We start from the raw sequence: 12,618 nt of genomic DNA, 5'->3' as shown, positions 1-12,618 counted from the left end.
GGCGGAAGAATGTGCGTTGAAAGGAATTTTACTTAAAATGCTTTTTTATTCCAGTCTCTGATCACAAATGAATTCTTTAGACGATGACCGGTTTCAGTCTGTAATGACCATCCTCAGGTCTATAATATACAGATATATACATCTAGTGAGCAGTGTGTCTTTTAACATAAAACAGCAATATGTATCACAATATACTGTCATACACCAGGGAAATGTACAGATAAAATATGGTGTAATGTACCTTTTTTACACCATGTCCTAAAGTGATACGGTCATAATGGCATCGTCAAAACATATAAAATAATCAGCATAGCATCGTCACATAGATTTAAAATATGTTGTAGAATAGGCCACATCGACCACATAGCGATTATTGCCAACTAGCTACTGAGGTACAGTAGTAAATCGTCTAAAGAATTCATTTGTGATCAGAGACTGGAATAAAAAAGCATTTTACAGTATTGGATCACTGCTTGTACACGCAATTATGTCGCAGTTGGTGAATTTTACTTAGTTAATCAAACTACCTAAAGCATCCAGACTTTTTATAAAGAAATTTGATGTCACTATCCACATTCTACTGATGGAATGATTAAAGCCGTACTACGAAGGACGTTCAGTAAGTAATCAACACTTTTTTTCTCGGCCAATTTCAGTTGAAAAAATACGAAATTTGTTTTGTGACATCCCGGAACATTTCTGCTTCAGCCCCCATAGTTTCATGAAGTTCCGATATGTGGTGGCGCTATTTGCAGCCTTCAGGCTGACGTCTGTAACGGAGCAGGGTAGCAAGCAGAGAGCTGTCATAGTGTTTCTTGTGGTGGAAAACCAGAGCATCGGCGATATTCATAGGTGCCTGCGGAATGTCTACGGAGACCTGGCACTGATCAAAAGCACGGTGAGTTGGTGGGCGAGGCGTCTGCTCTCATCGCAACAAGGTCCCGGAAACCTGTCCGATTCTCGCCTGCCAGCCGGCCGTACACGGCTGTGGCTCCCGCAGTGTTGGATCGTGCGGACATTCTCATTCGAGGTGATCTGCGGGCCACAATCAAACACCTCGCTGCACGACTGGACGTTCCGTTGGTAGTGCTGACACACACTTCGACCAGTTGCGGTACTCAAATGTGTGTTGGCTGCCGGATTCCTGGCCGCGTATCAGAAAACCATAACGAGCAACAAGCTTCGTCCAATGAAGGATGCACTACGCGGGAAGAGTTTGTGGCTAAGGGGGAGGTTACCCATGCAGCAAGACGTTGCCTCCGACGTCGACCAGTAGGGTGGTAGCGTGCGGTCATACAGGCCGTCCCAGTAAGGTGGCGTAAGGCGGTCGCATTTCACGGAGACTACTCTCAGAAATACGGTACTGTAGTCAAGAGAGTGGGGAATAATACGATTGTGGGAATCGTGAATGAAACCACCCTCCTTTCAGGAAAAGTCTTATTGAATGCTCCTCGTATTAGGCACTATCGGTAGGATAAATAACCGGGGAAATTGATGAACTGAACACAGAACTGATTCAAGCACCTAGCATGTGATGCCGGCCGGTGTGGCCGAGCGGTTATAGGCGCTACAGTCTGCAACTGCGTGACCGCTACGGTCGCAGGTTCGAATCCTGCCTGGGGCATGGATGTGTGTGATGTCCTTAGGTTAGTTAGGTTTAAGTAGTTCTACGTTCAAGGAGACTGATGACCTCATAAGTTAAGTCCCATAGTGCTCAGAGCCATTTGAACCATTTGAGCCAAAGATTGTGCATATGGAAAACCGGACAGTATTTTCTCACTGCAATGATTTTCTAATTTCGTAGTCACAATTCTGTTCACCCCCTGTCCTTCATTTGATGGATTTTGCATAAAGAAGCTGCACTCGTACACTATTATTCGGGCTCTTTTCATAGACACCATCCCTTTCAGCAATTATAAGTCACTTTTTCTTTAAAAAAATTCACTTTCTAAACTAATTGCTGGAACTCATAAACTTAATATTACATACTTTGTTATAAAAATTTTGCACATATAATTATTTAAAAGGGCCCCTTTCATATAACATACTGAATTTTGTAGTAAGCAAAAATATGCTAATAATCCGAGGTAAAATTAATTTTTTTTGCCAGACAGAGATCACAGATTTTTTTAAAAATTTGAAAATCAAACGTGAACACGAACAGGTGCCATTAAGGTGCAGTACTATATCAGTTTAGCCACGAGATTACGTCTCAAGGAGCGCATCAAAGCTTCATATTGCCAGTGCCTTCGCTGCAATCTCGACAGATGCTCTACCGGTATTTTGCCCGATTGCCAGCTGCAGAAAGTAATGCAGGTGCGAGCGTGACAAGCATGCCGCTTCTAGAGAGATTATAAAACGACTTTTAAGAATCTTTCATCAATATTACGAGGGTGAGTCAATGAAAACCTTAAATATTTTTTAAAATATTATTTGTGCAGATGTGGTACAAAGCTGTATCACTTTTCAACATAATCTCCCCAAGCTCAGTTCAAGTCCTCTAGCACTTACCAAGTGCATAAATTCCTTTACAAAAAAATTGTTTTGTTAGTCCGCGCAACCACTCATACACCGCGTGGCGTACCTCTTCATCAGAACGGAACTTCTTTCCTCCCATTGCGTCATTCAGTGTCACTCGGCGGTTTTCCTTCACTATGGCTTCAACTGCTGCAATGTTCTGTGGAGTCACAACTCGTTGTGCCTGACCTGGACGAGGAGCATCTTCCACTGAAGTCACACCATTTGCGAACTTCCTACTCCATTCATAGACTTGCTGCTGTGACAAACATGCATCACCGTACTGAACCTTCATTCGTCGATGAATTTCAATAGATTTCACACCTTCACTACGCAAAAACCGAGGAACAGAACCCTGTTTTCCCTGGTGCAAGTCGCAAGTAGGGCGGCCATCTTTATACTGATACTGCGACGGTATGTGTGCATCTGCACTATACTGCCACCTACAGGTCATTCTGCACGCTGTTTGTAGCACGCTTACCAACTTACAGGATAACGGCGCGAAATTTCGATTTGTTATTACAAATTTAAGGTTTTCATTTGAGTCACCCTCGTATATCCGCTACAAGGTGATCTTATTGGACGAAAAGACACATAACCTACCATGAAAATATTACAACGTTGTTCTAGAATAAACTTTGGAGACACCTTACAGTACCGCCGTAATTCGCCTCGTCTATATTAGCCCAGCAAAAGACACGCTCGATAACTCTAAAAATGTGTGGCAGGAAAATACGGGAGTTGCAACACGGTACGAGCGCTTCCTAAGTTACAAAACGGTACGAACGATGTTACCTCCACTGCTAACAAACTCGTTCGCAGCCCGTAACAGAGCGCAATTCTGTAGATTGTAGCGCTGAGCAAATCGTTGTCCTTAAACGTTGCAAAGAGTCGACGTTTTGCCGCTCTATCGAGCCGCGACGGATGCGAGGTATGCTACCCGCAGAACGGTTGTGCGCGGCCGGTGGAGAAGAGCGCAGGCGGTGTCGGTGCTGGAGCGACGGAGGGCCGACAGAGCGGGCGACGGGGTTAGCCGGCAGCGTGACAGGTGGTGACCCCCGGGCATCGTCCCTGCCGATGCAAGGTCAGCCGTGGGAAGCGGGTCGCCGTCGGCCCCGCGCTGCGCCTTCCTTCTGGCCGCCTTTCGCGATCGTCTGCAATCGCGCGCAGGGAGGGGCGACGTACGCACTGGTGCGTGTCAGTTTCTCCGGCCCTGTCCTCGAACACGTCGTTATTCTGGAGAGGTACCCGCCCTATGATTTGTTACGAAATTGCACGTTATTTTGAAAGCGACGTTTTTGCTAGATTGCAAATCCCTATGTTATTTTGAATGTCCACCGCCAATTAGAAATCTGAGGTTCCTCGAACAGCCTAGTAGAAACGTACAGTAAAGGAGATGAGGCAGTTACTCACCGCTCTGAAGCTCCTTAGTAAGGAAGAGCATAAGTAATGAACGAGTGTGGCGAGTATCGTGACATTTTGAAGCTTTGTTGTTTTTACCATGTTGTGCGACAAGTCTGTATCTTCAGAAATAATATTGTTGGAGCTGTAAATGGTGATTAGAGTGATCTGTGGTAGACACCATGTAGCCCATTGTTCAAATTTATTTAAAGGAAAGCATTTTTTTAGCCATCATCTGTATATATGTAACTTTATTTTTGGCTGGTTTCAGTTATTATCACTGGAAGAGAAATTATATATCTGTTGAATCTGAGGACGCCATTTTGCCAGGCACGGTATACTTTAACCACGGCGCGCGAATGGTTTATGAACTTGGCCGTTTCGGGAATCCTTGGCCCGAAAGCCAATGATCATCCCCTTTTGGACGTCGGATAAATCGCTCCGTTTCCTCATTATTATAACTACTGCACTGTTTTACACTTCTTCGCGATACGCTTTATATACAATCGATTTGTGGTGCTGCCACTTGCCATGAATGTTAGGAGTAATTTGTAATTCATTGCAGAGACAAAGAGGCGAGTGCCTTATTCCATCCAAATGCAAGAACGATGCCTGTAATACCTCCTTTAAGAGATACACGTGTGCATTAGATTACTGATGTAGTGTTGTATTTCATGTTAAGGTAGGCTGTGGGCGATATATGAGCGCAATTAGATGGGGACTTAACTGAAAAGTTCAAGCTTCGAGCACTTTTTTTCTGTCTGTGACAATAATTCACACTCAGGTCAGTGGTGTCTCGTAACAACACATTCAGGATTACCTACCAGATGGCTCCTTTGTGAACTTTGCTTTTATTATTGTAAATTTTCACCCTTTTGAGTTTCCATTATTAACCCTTTCCAGCCGAAATTTTATGCTGCATTAGAAAAAATATTTAAAATATTATTTTTGACTTGTAGATTCTACAAGAAACGTATTAAACACGATTTCAAAAAATTTTTGTCTAAATTGGTGCGGTTTCTTTCTGATGTGTCCATATGGGCTCAGTACTCATTATGCTCTTCGTGCTGCTATCTAGTGATGTAGTTTACACGCTACAACGCACTGGTGCTGTGTGGAACCAGTGGGCTATCGTGGATACTGCAGAAATATCTAAAACCTGTAATGTGTCCAGTCGGAACCACTGGGCTGGGAAGGGTTAATTACTATGCACCCTATATCATAAATCCCATGTGCTCGTCGTTTTTGGGGTTCTGTACCTCAACCGGTAGGGACGGAACCCTTACGGGATCACTTTCTTTGTCCGCCTGTTTCTTATCTGTCTGTCTGAGCCACTATTAAGCCCCGTTTTGTGAGGAATGGGTAGAAGTATCAATTTGAAATTTACGTCAGATACTTAAGTCTACGGTTTCTTGGCTGTGTGAAAACTTCAAGCTTCTAAGTCATTGCAGTCGACAGATACGGCTATATACGTCACATAAGTCGATAATCGCAAACTCACTGATCAAAAACTATAAATGAACTATCTATATATACTGAGCTTTGTGGCGTACCGGTAAAGCGAATGTCTGGAAACCGAAAGATCGCGGGATGGAATTTGGGTCGAATCACGGATTTTTCATTTTTCGTTTTAAACTAGTCTTCACTCTTCATGTGAGGAGTAACCAGAAGCAAGACGTAGTTCGTATACCACGTTAAACAGTGCGTCTTCTTACCCCATTTGCAAAACTGGTTAGGGACACGCAAGTCGCTGAAGCGGGATCCAGTAGAAAGACTTGCACCGGGCCACTGAGCTACACGAAGTTGTTATCATCTACAGACGTAATTACTGTTGGCAAGCGGGTTACACTCAGCCAATGTGACGCTCTTGATTGAGGTAGACCCATCTTTCACGAAAATTGGTAATTGCCGGGAGAGCGGTGTGCTGACCAGATGCCCTTCCGTATCCGTATCCTGTGAAGCCTAAGAGTGAGGATGACACGGCGGCCGGTCGGTATCACTGGGCCTTCAAAGCGTGTTCGGACAGTGTTTAATTGTTTGTGTATGTATTAACTTTGTACGAACCCTCAAAGGGTGACTCGTACTCGCAACTGAATTGTCCGGTTTTTTGTCTTAATCATTATTTTGTGAAATGTGTGTATTGGGTTGGTTCGGTTTTTTGGGGGAGGAGACCAAACAGCGAGGTCATCGGTCTCAGCATAATAAGGAAGGGCGGGGAAGGAAGTCGGGCTTGCCCTTTCCGAAGAACCATCCCGGCATTTGCCTGGAGCGATTTAGGGAAATCACGGAAAACCTAAATCAGGATGGCCGGACGCGGGATTGAACCGTCGTCCTCCCGAATGTGAGTCCAGTGTGCTAACCACTGCTCCATCTCTCAGGAGTACCTAGCTTTCTTCGCTGGAATGATCCATCGAAGGTGGAAGGGGGGGGGCGGGGCTAAGCCACAGAAGTGTTGCGTATTTTAACCTTTCACGATAGAAATTCACAGTAAGATGGCTATGCAATAAAAAACTCACGTGTTTCGTGTGATAGCGAAAGCAATTGCCTATATAATTGGAGCATCACTATATATTACAATAAAATCCGAGTAGCGATGTAATATGAGTTGTGCTTTTGGGAATTAGGAAGTACTGCGATCTAAGTAACAGCCGATACCGTTACGGCGCTACAGTGAAGTACCCAGAAGTGGGCGACGCCATCAGGTGGCGAGTGGAGGGTAATGAGCCGCGTCGGCGCGAGACGGGCAGTACTGCTGCACGGGCGTGGCTGTCCGTCCTGGCTGAATGAATCTGCCGCCAAACGGGAGGGATGAGAAGACGCTGCTCCACCACGATCTTCACAGCCATGAGTCTGCCTCAATGGGTACGCTCACTTTCGCCAGTGAATATACCTTTCCCCCATAACTGTGGGAAAATACTACCATGATACTACCAGTAGCCAGTCGTTGCCGAATCCTGCCTCATTACAATGTTTAATCAGTATGTCTTGATTCTCCAAGTGGCTCGTATCTGTCTCCACAATCGGCCACCGATGTCATCACTGACGTCACAGACATACCTGCGGACATCAGCCGAGGAACTCAGAGTACAAGTGAATATTTGTCCGATAGTGTTATCCGCACTGTAAGCATAAACATGAGATAAAGAAAGGCAGAAACCCAACTCCTATCCTAATCTATCTGCAACCTAGTCTAAACCCAGCCTATTCCAAATTATCGTGACGTATTCTACTCCAGTGGTGGTGAAACACCTCAGAGGAAGGCTGGACAGCCCAAACAGCCCAAACAGTCTCTCCACAGCGTATTGGCTGAATGACAAAAGATCGCCTTGTTTTAAGAAGTAAAGCTCCTTGAAGTTCGTCGCGGGCTATTCCTGTAGCAAACAATAACACCTTTAAAAAAAACTTGGAATCTTTTAAACAAATGCCTCGACTGAGGGAAAGGTGCGGTGGTGAAGAGCTCGTAAGTACACATTTTTACGCAGGGAGACTGACAGGTGTTTACGTTGTTTGCAGGAACGCATGACGTCAAAGGGCGCCCGCTGATCATGATCGACTCGCAGAGCGTCGCCAGGGCGTCGCTGGACCGCCACCAGGTGGCGACGCTGCTGCTCTACTACGCCTCCATTCCCACGTGAGTACCGCACGTGACCTGCGCCTCACTTTATTAGGTTCTTCGAACTAATCTGGTTCGATTTGTGGAGCTTGTGCCGAGCGGTCTAAGGCGCGGCAAAAAATGGTTCAAATGGCTCTGAGCACTAAGGGACTCAACTGCTGTGGTCATAAGTCCCCTAGAACTTAGAACTACTTAAACCTAACTAACCTAAGAACATCACACACATCCATGCCCGAGGCAGGATTCGAACCTGCGACCGTAGCGGTCGTGCGGTTCCAGACTGTAGCGCCTTTAACCGCTCGGCCACTCCGGCCGGCTTAAGGCGCTGCAGTCATGGACTGTGCGGCTGGTCCCGGCGGAGGTTCGAGTCCTACCTCGGGCATGGGTGTGTGTGTTTGTGGTTCAAAATGGTTCAAATGGCTCTGAGCACTAGGGGACTTAACTTCTGAGGTCATCAGTCCCCTATAACTTAGAACTACTTAAACCTAACTAACCTAAGGACATCATACACATCCATGACCGAGACAGGATTCGAACCTGCGACCTTAGCGGTCGCGCGGTTCCAGATTGTAGCGCCTAGAACCGCTCGGTCACTCCGGCCGCCCGTGTGTGTTTGCCCTTGGGATACTTTAGGTTAAGTAGTGTGTAAGCTTATGGACTGATGACCTTAGCAGTTAAGTCTCATAAGATTTCACACTCACACATGTTGAGCTTGTAATTACTAGTCAGTGTTATAAATGTAGGCCAACTCCAAAAATAAGGTAAAAACAGCAACCAGACACTGCTAACAGTTCTGTTTACTGGCAAGAAGTGGTGAAGTGACTGGTTTCTAACCGGTAGGTTTATCATCAAACGCCAGGTCAAGTTTGAAATTGTATGTAGCTTATGCTGTACGTACGACGCTGACTAATTCTCGGGGTGGCGCGAGTTCCTTGGGGTTATGGTACTTTATAGTAGGTCACAATGTAAGAAGAAGGCTGATTTACTTTAAACTCTCTAACAAAGTAGCTTTCGACACAGCGAGAACAGTCAGCGTTACATGTACAACGCCTAAGTTACAAATAATTTTAAACATGAACAGATGTCTGAAGTTGAATTTGTCGGTTCAAAACCGACAGCGATGCTACTAGCTCTTAACAAACTGTAGTATGATCAGTGACTGGTTGCTTTTTTGTGTTACTATAAGAACTAACTGTTTTTTTTTACATTTTCACTATTTGACAATGCCTGTTTTCGAGACAGTTGCTTTTCTGAGTAGCCTGCACGACTTTCGTTAGCTAAGATACTTTCTAACATGTGTTGGCAATTCATACAACCAGCGCCTCCGATCATGTTGTATTGGAATCACGGGGTTGCGTGTCCGTAATATTTTGGTGCCGAAACCCGGGAAGAAATTGCGATTTCCTGCTGCGTGATTTCAACTATTAACGGCTTACTTCACGCTGTAGGAAACAAGAGACGACGTCGGACCGCATCACAAGCTAAGTCCATTCCAATATAATATGATCGCATGAACTGGTTGCTTCAAAACAATTTTTATGGCTTTGTATTGCAAGCCTGAAACTTGCACTCAGAGTAGCTAGTTTTGTTAAAAGGTTTTCGTTCACTTACGCTTGCGCATACGTTGCTTGTTAAACGTTTAAGCTATTCACAAGCGCACTCGTAAACAATCTTACAACAACCGTCTGTAGTAAGACACAAAGCAGGACGAATCAGAGATACAGTTATCAAACTTCAAAAGGAAGCGAACGTGGGAGAGGACTAATGCCACACGGTTTTGTGCGGCTGTTGATGCTCTTACCACAGAAAGCCCGTTTGATGATTTTGAACATTACAGGGAACGTCTTCAAGAAACTCTAGAGAAGCTCGTTTCGTTAGATGACGCTATTCGTAATTTTCTCTCTGACGATGAATACAATGCAGACGTGCTGGATAATGGTCTTATTCGTCTCGGTGGACGGCTGCAGCTTGCAGAATTACCCAGAGATCAACGCCCTTTCACTATCCTCCTGTAGACTCTTACATGTTTCTCGAAGAATAGTCAGTGCCAAATACTTCCCCGCCTGCTTTCTTGATTTTAGTGTTCTACATGGGCTCAGTGTCAGCGTCTCTTTATACGTCTGTTTATTTACGGCGCTCCGCAGTACCTTTTTACACTTCGTTCACTCCATTTCTTTGACAAACGCTCCCCGCATGAACACGGAATCAGTTTTCTCTTGTTTTGCATTATTCTTCGGATGCTCAAGTCTACAATGTACATCGTAAACGAGTTCACTAAAAAAAAAAAGTGCGCAATGTTACGCTAACCATTGTCGCGCTGTACGTAGCTGCCATCAGCTGGAAAGTAACTGCATGTGTCGGCAGTACTACTCCGCTAAAAAGTGCCTATAAGAAGATATTCTTATAAGATTTCAATTGACACGTACAGATAGAAAATAGAAAATCTCCGAAGTCAGTGACTTATATTGATATAGCCCCTTTCTGCGTTTTACCTGCTGACGTAGTGTTTACTATGACTAAAAGCTAATCTAACTAAAAAAAAACAGTGATAACTAAAATGAACTAACTAACTGGATTTTAAGAAATGGATTCTAGAAGCTTTATCAGTTCTTTAAAGTTTACAGCAACGACTGGCGAACTGCTGGGGGAAAGAGACGGGAAGGTTAACAGTAAAAGTTATCGGTAGAACGAGAAACCAGTCCAGCTTACCAATTTTTACTTTTTATTCATTCCATGACTAGTTTCGGGCCTACACCCATTTTCAAATCATCATAAACTCGTAAATGGCATTTCCGAAGATGTCAAAACTGTGCAGTAAACATTTACAGTGCATGCAGATAAATGTAAATGTTTACTGCACAGTTTTGACATCTTCGGAAATGCCATTTACGACTTTATGATGATTTGAAGATGGGTCTAAGCCCGAAACTAGTCATGGAATGAATAAAAAGTAAAAATTTGCAACTCGTTCTACTGACTAACAGAGGTTACGGACCCAGGCTACTCCAGCATGCTGGAAGTTCGCAAGTGAAAGTTACTTTTCTACTGTACGCGTGTCATCGTTCCTCTTCATGCTATCGTTCTTGCACCTCCCCCACGCCATCCCCTTTCCCCTCCCATTCGAGTTACGTCGATACTTTTACCGCATGCCTAGCAAGGTTTTCTGTTTAAAATTGCAATAAATCTTGTAACAGAGTTTACTCTGTCAAAAATGTGTATATGAACCGCTGCATAGCCAGTTACGGAGGTAAACTCTGTAATTATCGCCCTAATATTTGTTATTCGTTGTCAGCTTATGTAAAGCAGATACGTAGTTTTTTTAATTTGATTTGTTGTATTTTATTTCACATCTGAAGATGGTGTAGTTAGACTGAAACTACTAACCACCATAAAAATTGTGCATCTGAGATGGTGGAAACTGAGGGGTATTTGTGACATCACACAGCAGTTGCATCTCTACTGCCGAAAATAATACGTCATTAATAGCAGATGCGACAGCCGGAATGAGGTAGGGGTGTCAGTGGGGCGGCGGTCGGTGGGCGGTGACCGGCGCCCGGCAGTTAGGCGGGCAGGCGCAGCGGACCATCAGGCAGGAAAGTCGCTTGGCCTTGAACCGCCTCCCAGCCGTGTCCGGGCACACGCGGCGAACGCCACGCCGTAGGCTCCACCAGTCCGGCAGTAAATGCGAACACTGTACCACATAAAAACAAATAAGTTCAATCTGATATTTACAGTGCAGCAGTGAGTGAAAACTAACTTTGAAAAGTAGGTGAGAAGGTACTGGAGGAAGAAACGAAGCGAGGGCGGGTCGTGAGTTGATCTTCGTTGGCAGAGTTCTTACCCGCGAATGGGAAGGTTTCCATGATCGAGTCACAGTCCGGTATACAGTATCTATTTGCCAGGATGTTTCAAATCAGCACACACTCCACTGCAGAAAGGAAATTTGCTCTGTATCGAAATAAAGAGCTGAGCTGTGCCTGCTTTTAATTGGCATTTCTCCATTCAAGATACTACCCTTCCCTGTGCGTTACCAGATTGTTCTAAGGGAAGAGAAGCAACCTATATTGTTCAGGTTTTCGTCACATCAGCGCTGGAGCAGAGTTGAACAGATACTGCAGAAAAATTTAACATGTTCTAAATAACTCGTTATTTAGATTATCTGTTCAGATGACCGATATGATCGGTGGATATCATTGCTGATCTCCGGTACTCGCCCTTTTCATTGGAGCTTGGATATTAGGCGTTTCCTCATCGTTCATATTCTGAAGGAAAAAAATTTGGTAATAGAAACTTGTGATGGAGAACGAGGTACACCCTGTGTCCCAGAAAGTTCCCAGTTCTACACAAATTAGGGCTAGAGCTGATATAAATTCATTTTTCTATGAATTTCTGCTATTCTGTTAAATTTTTTATTTTTACTTCAATCAATAGAAACGAAACTCCTATCTACATAACGCACTAATTAATTTTAAACAATTTCCCGAGAAAGAACACGTAGACTTATGGATCCTTCTTCCAGGAGATACCTCAGTTATGGAATTAGCGTTCTGGCTTGAGCAGTAGACAGTTTTGTCTTTTAACACCCATACATGTTCGGGTGAATTTTCACAGCCTTCATTGGCTTCATTTTATTTTCTGTCGAATACGAACCCACTTACGACGGAGAAGCTTCACCGAAACGTGTCTGGACGTTCAAGAAGAAAATTGGTGTCTGGACGTTAAAGAAGAAAATTGTGTTCGGTCAAGGCAGAATCCTATATGCATCATTATATATTTGAAAGAAACCACAGACTATATGGGAGCAGCAGCCACAAGATGAAATGCACAAGTTTTGAGTACCAAGACTGAGCCGGCCGGTGTGGCCGTGCGGTTCTAGGCGCTTCAGTCTGGAACCGCGTGACCGCTACGGTCGCGGGTTCGAATCCTGCCCCGGGCATGGATGTCTGTGAAGTCCTTAGGTTAGTTAGGTTTAAGTAGTTCTAAGTTCTAGGGGACTGATGACCACAGATGTTAAGTCCCATAGTGCTCAGAGCCATTTGAACCATCCAAGACTGACCCGAGACACTGTTCGCGAGCGCCCGTAAGAC

General features: G+C 44.5%; 1 protein-coding gene across 1 annotated transcript in view; it reads left to right on the top strand.

Moving 5' to 3' along the window:
* Positions 1-12,618, top strand: part of LOC126481741 (puratrophin-1-like) — a 728,422-nt gene that overhangs the window by 105,319 nt on the left and 610,485 nt on the right. Inside the window, exon 3 of the mRNA XM_050105696.1 lies at positions 7,432-7,549. Within this exon, the coding sequence (XP_049961653.1) occupies positions 7,432-7,549 (118 nt within the window). The remainder of the gene's footprint in view (positions 1-7,431; positions 7,550-12,618) is intronic.

Source organism: Schistocerca serialis, chromosome 5 (assembly GCF_023864345.2).
Source record: "Schistocerca serialis cubense isolate TAMUIC-IGC-003099 chromosome 5, iqSchSeri2.2, whole genome shotgun sequence".
Classification (NCBI taxonomy): domain Eukaryota; kingdom Metazoa; phylum Arthropoda; class Insecta; order Orthoptera; family Acrididae; genus Schistocerca; species Schistocerca serialis.
This window is presented reverse-complemented; position numbering and strand designations above follow the sequence as displayed.